The sequence below is a fragment of the Herpailurus yagouaroundi genome, unplaced genomic scaffold, assembly GCF_014898765.1.
Source record: "Herpailurus yagouaroundi ecotype Mexico unplaced genomic scaffold, PumYag 419, whole genome shotgun sequence".
Taxonomy (NCBI): domain Eukaryota; kingdom Metazoa; phylum Chordata; class Mammalia; order Carnivora; family Felidae; genus Herpailurus; species Herpailurus yagouaroundi.
This window is the reverse complement of record NW_024412636.1, coordinates 419,779-430,508: the sequence shown is the minus strand read 5'-3', so window position 1 is coordinate 430,508 and position 10,730 is coordinate 419,779. Positions and strand designations below refer to the sequence as shown.

Here is a 10,730-nt window from a genome sequence, read left to right as displayed (position 1 = left end):
ATATATATATATATATATATATATATATCTCTCTCTCAAAACATGGAGTTCTTTTCTCTGCCCCTAATCTTGGGGTTCAACCATGTGACTGGCTTTGGCCAAGAAAATGCTAGCAGGTGGGAGGTGCTCAAAGACTTGAAGAGTTCTTGGATGTCCGGGCTTGCCCCCTTGGTGTGCCTGTGCCTTCCCATAATGAGAATGTGTCTGGCTAGCCCCCATGTCCCGGAGGAGGGTGAGAGGGGCACGAAGGGGTGAGAGGGGCACGAAGCAGAGCAGAGCCACTACAGGGAGACCCGCCTGGACCCGCCCACCTGCTCATCCTGTTTCGAAGCCCCTGACTTGTGGAGTTGTTTGGGTTTGTGACACATTTGTGCGGCAAAAACCAACTGATGCACCTATACACCCAGAGAGCTGGATCCCATGCATCTTAGAATCTGTATTTTCTTTTTTTTTTTTTTTAATTTTTTTTTCTCCGTTTTTTATTTATTTTTGGGACAGAGAGAGAGCATGAACGGGGGAGGGGCAGAGAGAGAGGGAGACACAGAATCAGAAACAGGCTCCAGGCTCTGAGCCATCAGCCCAGAGCCTGACGCGGGGCTCGAACTCACGGACCGCAAGATCGTGACCTGGCTGAAGTCGGACGCTTAACCGACTGCGCCACCCAGGCGCCCCATGAGAATCTGTATTTTCAACAAGGAATTAGGTGATACACAACCAGTTGAGGGGAACCAATGCCTTCACCTCTTCCCCATGTACTCATCTGCAAAAAGTAGAAATAATACCACCTACTTCTTAGGGTTATTGAGAAGATTAAGCACGTGAAGCCCATGTAACCGTTTACTTGCTGGCCCACTGTGGGCCCCTGAAATTGCAGCTGCTTTTCTGATCCCTGCTGCTGGCATTGGCCACATCACTTGGGGAAGCCAACAGAGGGAGCTCAGGGGCCCCAAACTTCTGGGGGCAGGTCATTGGCGCACCCCTTTCTGCAGAGGGTGTTGGGACTCTGCCCTAGCACTTACCAGCAGTCACCGGGAAGGCCAGTGAGATGATGAACTTGCAGGGGACAGCCTGGGGCACATCAGACTGGAAGCTGTCGGCAGGCCCATGTGAGGACCTGCTACACGGGTGGTCGGAATCCGACTCCGGGGCTTGTGTTCTGACCTTCAGGTACTCCTCCGTGTCCCACTCACTGCCAGACTGGTAAAAGCTGCCCATGGAGGACATGGGCCCCATGCTCGCCCTGTCCTCATCTTCCCACTCCCAGGCGTGCAGGGACATTCCACAGAGCACCCACAGGCCCGGCACTCCTGGCTGGAAGACGATGAAGGCACTGCTGTCACCACCCTCTGTTCCCCAGAGGCAAGCCCTGCCTCTTTCAGGATTACCCACCCTTCCTCTCCTTCCCTTCCTTTCCCTTGTCCTGTCTGGGGTGAACGGCCAAGGCCTGGAACACCGCCTGGCCCACAGTAGGCGTGCAACAGTGAGTCACAGAGAATGACAGCTTGCAGGACTCACGATAAGCAACACCGACTCCAGCTTGAGTCTCCCTCCTCCCCCAGCCCCAGCTCCTCCCCCTTTCGCCAAGTCAATCATTGGCACTTCTGGAGAGCCAGCCCCAGGTGAGTGCAATTCCCTAAGAACCGAGAAGCTGGGAGAGAACCGGGTGCTTCCACTCCGTGGGGCCGCGGGTGAGCAATGTCAAAGCACAGTATGCGTTTGCCACGTAGGGACAGGCGAACCGGGCCAAGGGACGGCAGTGCAAGGGCCTGGTGAGGTCAAAGAGGGCGGGAACCCCCCCCCCCCCCCCCCCGGGGGCAAGACACGAATGGGCACTGAGTGCTGGGCTCAGGGCACAAACTCTGGGTCCATGGAGGAGGAACTCGGGCAAATGCTCAGAAAGGGGTGCCCAGCAGACGGGCAGGTGGCAGGGGACCTTTGGTACCTGCAACGCGATGCGCTGGGCAGCACCCTGGGCTCAGACCCTGGCGTCAGCCAGCTCGTACACCCGCTGCACAGCCGCCAGGCGAGAAGGTTCGGAGGGTGCAAGTCGATCCACCCAGGCTGGGAGGCCCCGGGGGTCGAAGCTGCGCACTTCTGTTTACAGTTGCTAGGAGACAGGCGTGGCTACGGCTCTGGAGGCGGGGCTCCTGGAGGTGGGACTTCCGTCCTCAGCCCCTGGTCCCTGACCAGGTGCAGCCAAGGTGTGGCAAAAAGGTGTATCCAAATCCGGAAACTAGTTGGAGCCCTTGCATGCACGCATTCATCCATTCATCCATCCACTCATTCATTCAATCTTTAAAGAATTCCAGATCTGAACGTGAGCGCCTATTACACACCTCGCTCTTACCTGCAGTACAGGGCGCAAGGATTGTGGCCCCGCCTGTACTGCCATCAGCCCCCACCTTCCATTCTTTGCTAAGGGCGAGGGGAGCAATGGACTCTGAAAACTCTGATATCTCTAACCCTACCCCAAACCTCTTTCACATAGACTCTGCTTCTGTCGCTGATGTCCTTAAAATATCATGAGAATTCTGTTTCGTGATCAGGAGCCCCAACTCAGAGATGAGAAAACTGAGGCTTCGACCGGTGCCACGACTCGCCGGAGGTCACACAAGCGAGTGTGTCGCAGCACTGGGTGGAAATCCAGACTATCTGACGCTAAAGCCTGGGCTCGTCTGCAAACACCACCGCCACCCCCAAGCTCCCCAGCTGAGAGAACACTGGCGGCTGCTCCCTACGTAGATCACAGAACATCCAAGGGGCTAGGGCGGTGGGACATACGGCAGAGGTAGCTGGCAGGGGGGGCCAGGGGCAGGCTTCATGGAAGAGGTGACAAAAGCCAAACTTCGGGGCTTGCCAGGAAATGAACGCAAGAGAAAGTATTCCAGGCAGCGGGAAGAGCCTATGCAAAAGCCCAGAGGGGGTGAAGGTGCCCGCAAGTTCTGGGAAGGGATGATGAGGCCGGAGTGGTGAGCGGAGGGCCCCTGAGACCCACCCAGGTGTGAAGGGCAGGCAGGGCTCAAAGACTAGGGTCAATGAGGAGCCACCTCGGGTTTTCTGTTAAGGGAGAGTAGCTCCACTCAAGAGAATGGGAGCTGAGACTCCACACGTGTACCTGTTGGGGAAACTGAGGCTCTGAGCTGAGATATGACCTACCCATGGTTAAAGAAGCAAAACTGTGGCCCAGCTGGAGCTGGAACCCAGGTCCCCTGCCTCCCACTTCCTGCCTCCCTAGACCACCCCCTTCTAGAATCCTGCCCACTGACTGGGGCCCTCCAATAGTCCTCAGGTTGAATCAATCTAAAAAAAACCTGAGGCTCAAGAACAGCTATGAGGGGAAGGCCCCAGATGGCAGCGAGCACCCTGGAGAGGAGAACTCAAACTCCCCCCACTAAATGCCATACCGCCCGCTCATACTGTACCGCCAGCAGCCTGGACATCACCGTCTACAAACCAGGAAGTGCTAAAGAGACACACACAGGGTTGGAAGAAAAGAAGGCTGCTAGGATGCACCAGCTCCCAAAAGGCCCCATTAATAAGGGCAGGTCGAGGCACCCGGGTGGCTCAGGCCATGATCTCACAGTTTGTGAGTTCGATCCCCACACTGGGGCTCTGTGCTGACGACTCAGAGCCTGGAGCCTGCTTCAGATTCTGCATCTCCCTCTCTCTGTGTCCCTCCCCTGCTCACTCACTCTCTCTCAGAAATAAATAAACATCAAAAAAAATGTTTTAATAAAAAAGAAAGGCAGGTCACTGACACCACCCTTCCCTGCACAGACAGCAGGCCTCCTGTTCCTCAGGTCCCCCTGCTGACCCGAGGCTGGTTTCTCTCCAAAGTCCATCTCCCCAGCATCTCCTGTGGTGTGGACAGCTCTGAGCTCAGAAATGAGAGGCCACAGGCCTGAGACAAAGGGTCACTTCCTGGTCCTGGTTATGCACCAGAATCACCCAGGAACATGTCAAAACTTCAATCCTGAGGCTTCATTCCAGACTTTCAGGATTGATTCTCCAGGGGTGGGGCTTAGGAACCAGTCACTGTGTTCTCCAAAGACAGCCACCTCAATAGATCTCCCACACACTCCCCTTACAGAATGATGTCGGACTCCTCCCATCCAGTGGTAGGTCTAGTCCCTTCGCCCTTGGATCCAGGTAAGACTTTCTGCGACCACCTCAGCCCACAGAGTGACTCTGTAACTTCTGAGGCCAGGTCACACAAACCCCATGTGCTTCTGCCTTGTTCTTCTGGGGAGCTCACTCTGAGAATTCAGCCAGGATGTTGGGGGGCAGCCCAAGCAGCCACATGGAAGGTCCACGTGTGGATGTTCTGGCCAACAGCACCAGCTGCCTCCCAGCCTCAACCACCAGATGTGCAAGAGTGCCAGACTTCAGATGATTCCAGCTCCCAGCCTTTGAGTCACCCCAACGGACACCGTATGTAACAGAAACCGGCTGCTATCACCAAACCCTCCCCAAATTGAGCTTTATGACCGAAGCAAACTATTGTTGTCTTAAGCCACTGAGGTTTAGGACGATCTGTTGCACAATAACAAATAACCGGGCGGCGCCTGGGTGGCTCAGTCGGTTGAGTGTCCGGCTTTGGCTTAGGTTATGATCTCTGGCGGTTCGTGAGTTCAAGTCCGGCCTAGGGCTCTGTGCTGACAGCTTGGAGCCTACTTTGGATTGTGTGTCTTCCTCGCGCTCTCTCTCTCTCTCAAAAAGAAACATTTAAAAAAAATTGGGGGGCACCTGGGTGGCTCAATTGGTTGAACGTCTGACTTCAGCTCACGTCATGATCTCACAGTCCATGAGTTCAAGCCCCGCGTCAGGCTCTATGCTGACAGCTCAGGGCCTGGAGCCTGCTTTGGAGTCTGCGTGTCCCCCTCTCTCTGCCCCTTCCTTGCTCATGCTCTGTCTCTCTCTGTCTCTCAAAAATGAATAAAGTTAAAAAAAAATTTAATTTTTAATAAAAAATTACTGGAATAGACCCCATATTTTTTAAAGTTGCCTCCACCAAGATTCTATCGCACAGCCAAGGTTTAGAACCGCTGCTTTGAGAGAAATGGTGTCTAGGTCAAGACCCAGAGCATCATGGGAGGGAGTGAAGGCACACGTGTGCTTGCTGGTACCTGGGTGTGGGAGGTGGGTCCACAACCTCACCTCAACAAAGGTGCCTTCAGGACAGGCAAAGTCAAGGGAAAGCAAAGCAAAGAGGGTATAGTGACTCTCCGATGGTGTGGCCTCGGCTCACTCACTGAGCTGGATCATCTGTATCCACAGGGCTGGGAGGTCCAAGATGGCCTCACATGTCCGGCCATTGGTGCCCTTGTCTGGGGTCCCTCAATCTCCCCCGCCCCGGCCCCTTGGGGCGCCCCCCCCCCCCCCCCCATGCTCCACCAGGCTGGACTGGCTTCCTCAGATGGCATTCTCAGGGCAGGGTTCCAAGAAAGCAAAGGTGCAAGGTCTAGGGCCTCTTGAGACCAAGGCTTGGGAAATGGCACAGGGTCACTTCTGCTATATCCATTGACCAGAGCCAGTCACAAGGGCCAGCCAAGATTCAAGGGGATGAAGAACAGACTCCACCTCTGGATAGGAGGAAGGGCGAAGCCACATTGCAGACAGATGTCCCATGGGTGGGAACAATCTGAAGGCATTCTATCACTTCCTTCTTCCTCCCAGCGTAGGGGAGCCCCAAAGTTTCCATGGGCCTCTCTGAAGAAGAGCCTTTCTGAAGTTCTCCTAAGCCTCTGGCAGAGGATGCATCTTTGGGGAAAAGCTACACCCACCTTCTTCTTGGCATCTCCAACCTCCCTTTTTAACAGCTTTAATGAGGTATATTCTATATCATAAAATGCACCCATTTCGAGTGTAGAGTCCAATGGTTTTTGGTAACTTTACCAAGTGATGAAACAATCCATCTCCCTAATAAGAGCCTTCGTGCACATTTACAATGAATCTCTGTTCCCAGCCCCAGGCCCAGGCAACCAGTAATCTACCTCTGCCTCTAAAAATTTGCCTTTTCTGGATATTTCATACAATTGGGAGTCATATGTTACATGGTTTGGCTTTGTGACTGGCCTCTGTCACTTAGCATGTTTTTGAGGCTCATTCATGCTGTAGCATGAATCAATACTTCATTCCTTTTTTGTGTCTAAATATGTTCCATTGTGTGATAGACCACATTTTGTCTATCCGTTCATCTGTTCATGGAAATTCAGACCGAACACTTAGACATTTATGAAAAATGCTGCCATGAACATTCCCCTAAAAATCTCTGCGTCATCAGATACGTTCATTTCTCTTGGGTAGACACTTGGAGTAAAATAGCTGGGTCGTGTGGTAGTGGGGTGGGGAGCAAAAGCAAAAGAAAAAATGAATTTCCTTACAACTTACAGCCCGTTGGCAAGTCCTTGAGACAGGCAGGGTGACCTTCCTCTAGAAGATCAGATGCTTCGACATTAATATTTTGCTAAGAACAAAAGGCAATCTTTGCTCAACATTATCTCGCCCCTCCAAGATCCTGTGAGTCTCCTTTAACATATAAAAATTCCTTTGGAAACTTCCTTTATCTCTACCCCTCCCAGATATATGTTAGCAATCATCCTCCGAGCATATGGCCCACTGATACACATCCGAAGGGTCTCATGACCGAGGTTTTACTAGACAGTAGCAAATGACCTTTTCCTAACAACAGTTAGTCCTTCAAGATCCTGGAAACCTTGCTTCCAAGTTCCTTAGAGTCGCATGCTATCCCTAACCCCCTCCCAACTTGAACATGTATAATCAGTCACTCCTCACAACCCCAGTGTAGCTCTTTCTGCCCACGGGTCCTGTCCCCGAGCTTTAACAAGACCGCCTTTTACACCCCGAAGAGGTCTCAAGAATTCTTCCTTGACTGCCTGCCCCAAACCCCAACATCTCCACGTCAGGAGTTTCATGTTTCTCTCTTTGAGAAATTGCCAAACCGTTTTCCAAAGCGGCTGTGTGCCACTTCACATTCCCTGCCATCATAGGAGGAGGGTTCCTGTTCCCCCCCACCCCCCAGAAACCATTTATTGTCTGTCTAACTTACTACAGCCATTCTCATGAGTATGGAATAGTATCTCGTGGTGGTTTTATTTTGTATTTCACCAATGACTCACGATATTGAGATCTTTTCATGGACTTATTGGTCATCCATAATCCTCTTTGATAAAATGTCTGTTCCTGCCTTTTGCCCACTTTTTGATTGGATTGTCTTACTGAGTTGTAGGAGTTCTCTGTGAAGTCAGAATACAAGTCCTTTAATTGCAGGGCCTATGTTCTGCAAATACTTCCTCCTGGTCTCCTGCTGGTCCTTTTATTTTCTTAATGGCGTCTTTACCATTGCAGTTTGAAGTGCAAAAGTTTTGTATTTTGATTAGGTCCAATTTACCAATTTTTTGTTTTGTTTTGTTTTTGGATCATGCATTTGTTGTGTCTAAGAAAACTTGCCTAGCTCAGTCCGATTTTTAATAGAGAGAAGAGTAAAACTTGGAGTCTGAACGCTAAGCAAATCCACTGACCAAGACTCCCGAAAATATAAAAGCTTTGTCACGGAGAATGATGGCTCCCAGACATTCCCAGACACGCCAGGGGGCTGTACAGAATGACAAAACGTCTCTGAAAAACAGTTCAACAAAATCAGGAGCTTATAAAATGTCCAAACTCCTTGGCACAGTAGTAAATCACTCAGGATGGAGAGTCAACAGTTTACGGTGTTGTTTTGATGGAGAAAAACCACAAACCACCTTGATATGCATCGGTGGGGGATGAGGAAACACCTCGCAGCTCCCAAGAGGCAACACGAAGCCGTCTCAAGAACATTTGCAAAGGAATATTAATGACGGCAAAGCTGTTGAGGAAGTATGGCTGATGTGCAAGGAAAGATCCCAGCAAGAGCATTTCAACTGTGTTTCTCTAGGTTGAGTTTAATGAGGTACAATTCACATCCTGTAAAACTCGTCCTTTTAAGTGCTTTGACAGATGTACACAGTCCCATAACAACCACCCCAGTGGAGTTCTTTCAATGCATGGAAAACGCCTGGAAATAAATACATCAGAAGCGTCTATGGTCCCCGCTTACGGGGGTGACTTTTGCTGTTTAGCATTTTTCGGGGCTGTTGAAAGGCACTTTAAACAATATACTGTTTGAAATGGCTCAAACAACAGTGAACCGACTTCAGAAAATCATCTCTTCGCGGGGGCCTCGGCTCTCCCCCACACAGACACACACCCATCCCCCAGCTCAGACAAAAGAGCACAGGAGACCTTTGAGTTTGCTCACTCCGAACCTTGAACAAAAACCTTGTGGGTCCAACCGGAATGATTTCAGAGGCGCCTGGTAACCCTGCCCCACAGACAGACAGGCCTGACAGCGCACCATTATAAACCCCGACTTCCCTGGCCCCTGCTGAGCGGCGGGGGGCAGAGGCCCAGGCAACGCTCCATGGCAAGATATTTAAAGGCTTTCTTTTCAGCGTTGACCGGCCCGGGGAACGTTACTGTTCAAGGATTCCCTCACCAAGAGCAGTCCCCAGCTGCAGGGACAGGGGGTAGGGGTGGGCGCTGTGGTCTGGCTGGGCGTGCCAGCTCTCAGCACCCCCATGAAATCAAATCCCATTCGACTGCAGAAGTGCGACCCGGAAGTCCAGAGCCAAGATCCAGAGTCCTGTCCTACACAGCAAACCCGCAGACCAGGGGGCTCCGGGCCCAGAAGCTTCTGCGGCCCAGCTGATCCAGTCAACTACCAACATTTGGAGTCTCACGGACTCCAACACCAGTGCATCAAAGGACACTGAATGCCCGCCCCCGCGGGCGCCCCGCCCCCGTGCCAGCTAGAGGCACTCTTCCCATTCGATGCAGTGACTTCACGTGTTCGGTCAAAGCAGCGTTATTAGTCCCTACTCTGTGCCAGGCCCCTGCTGGGACTGCGGGGCACCAGGTTCTCAGACCTCCTGCGAGGCCCACAAATAAATAACAATGTGGTGTAATAGCTGCCTTTAAAAACATTACACATAAAAAACACACATAGCATTTGTAGGCAAAGAAACTATGTGGCAGGTAACACATGACGCCATACCCAGGGTGGGGACCAGGGAGGCAGCGGGGATGGAAGCCGGAGACCCTCTCTCCTTTCGGCGTGCCTGACACTGTTCCAGGGCAACGGACAAGTGCTGCTACCCTCATGGCTGACGGACAGTTTCGGACAGGGAGACAGACACCACACACAGGCAAGACAGCCTGTCAGAGGTGCAGGGTGCATTCGATGTCACCAGAGCCCTCCCCGAGGCGGTGATGTTGGAGCAAAGGCCTTGGAGGTGAGGGGGCTGTAAACAGCTGGTGGAAGCAGATGCAAATACCCTGAGGTCAGAAGAACTGAGAGGAGGTCGGGGAGCAAGTCCATAGTAATGGCTGAGGAATGTGACTCTAGGGATCCGGGGAGGACTTAGCCTCTAGTCCCTGTGAGAGGGAAAGAATTAGGGGGTCGTGAGCAGAGGAGGGGTCCTCTGGCTATGGAACAGACTGTAGGAGTCCAAGGGCAGTTCTTGGGGGAGTCTGTTGCAATAATACAGGTCGGAGACCCTGGGGGTTTGGCCCAGGGTGGTACCAGTGAAGGGGGCTGAGGGAGTCGGATTCGGGATGTCTTCTGAGGGTACAGCACTGGACGGCCCGACGGTCTAGAGAGGCTGGGCGTGAGCACAGAGAAGAACAGAAGATGGCAGGGACTTGCTGAGGAAGGCTGGGGGCCCCGCGAACTGACATGGAAGCTGCAGGAGGCCGGGATTGAGACCGGTCGTATCACTTAACCCATCAAGAAACAGGAAAACACTGCGGGTAGGAAGGTAAATGGTGCAGCCATTTTGAAAACCAGTTGGGCAATTCCTCAAAAATCAAACATAAAACTACCATCCAGTGGGGCGCTTGGGTGGCTCTGTCGGTTAAAGCAGCCAACTCTTGATTTCAGCTCTGGTCATGATCTCATGGTTGGGAGATGGAGCCCCACGTTGGGTTCTGTGCTGACAGCATGAAGCCTACTTGGGATTCTCTCTCTCTCTCTCTCTCACTCGCTCGCTCTCTCTCTGCTCCTCCCCTGCTGGTGCTCTCTCTCTCTCTCTCTCAAAAATAAATAAAATGAACATTAAAAAAAAAAGCCATCTAAGCAGCCTTCCCACCCCGGGTCTACACAACAAGAAGAATGAAAACATGCCCACATGAATGTTCACAGCAGCACTATTTGGAATAGACAAAAGGTGGGGACAACCCAAATGTCCATCGACTGATGAGCGGATAAGCAAAAACGTGATCTACCCACACAATGGGATATCGCTCATCCGTAGAAAGGAAGAAAGTACCCATACATGCTACAATGTGGGTGAACCTGGAAAACACTATTGTTAATGTTTTCAAAAAGGAGCCTGTCACACACTGTATGATTCCTTTTACATGCAATATCCAGAAGAGACAAATCTATAGACACAGAAAGTGGTGGCTGCTGAGCACTGGAGGTCGGGGGTGGAAGGCGGAGACGTACTGAATCAGTTAAGTAGTACAAAGGTTTTTGGGAAACGGGGGATGAAAACGTTCTGAAGTTAGACTGTGATGGTTATACACTCTACAAATGCACTAAAAGCATTTACTTATACCATTAAGTGGGTGAATTTTATGGCATGTAAATGGTAAATAAGGTATGTCCTCCCTGGAAAGAAAGAAAG

General features: G+C 51.7%; 1 protein-coding gene across 6 annotated transcripts in view; it reads right to left on the bottom strand.

The window, feature by feature from the left end:
• Window positions 1-10,730, bottom strand: part of CFAP92 (cilia and flagella associated protein 92 (putative)) — an 83,419-nt gene that overhangs the window by 71,414 nt on the left and 1,275 nt on the right. Inside the window, exons 2-3 of one of the 6 annotated variants that reach the window (XM_040463711.1) lie at window positions 1,943-2,182; window positions 1,020-1,311 (exon numbers count right to left, since the gene is read on the bottom strand). In XM_040463711.1, coding sequence (XP_040319645.1) covers window positions 1,020-1,278 — 259 coding nt within the window. In that variant the 5' untranslated portion in view covers window positions 1,279-1,311; window positions 1,943-2,182. Of the gene's footprint in view, window positions 1-1,019; window positions 1,537-1,942; window positions 3,622-10,730 lie in introns of those variants that run through there. The other 5 variants (XM_040463715.1, XM_040463714.1, XM_040463710.1 and 2 more) reach the window with 5 other exon arrangements.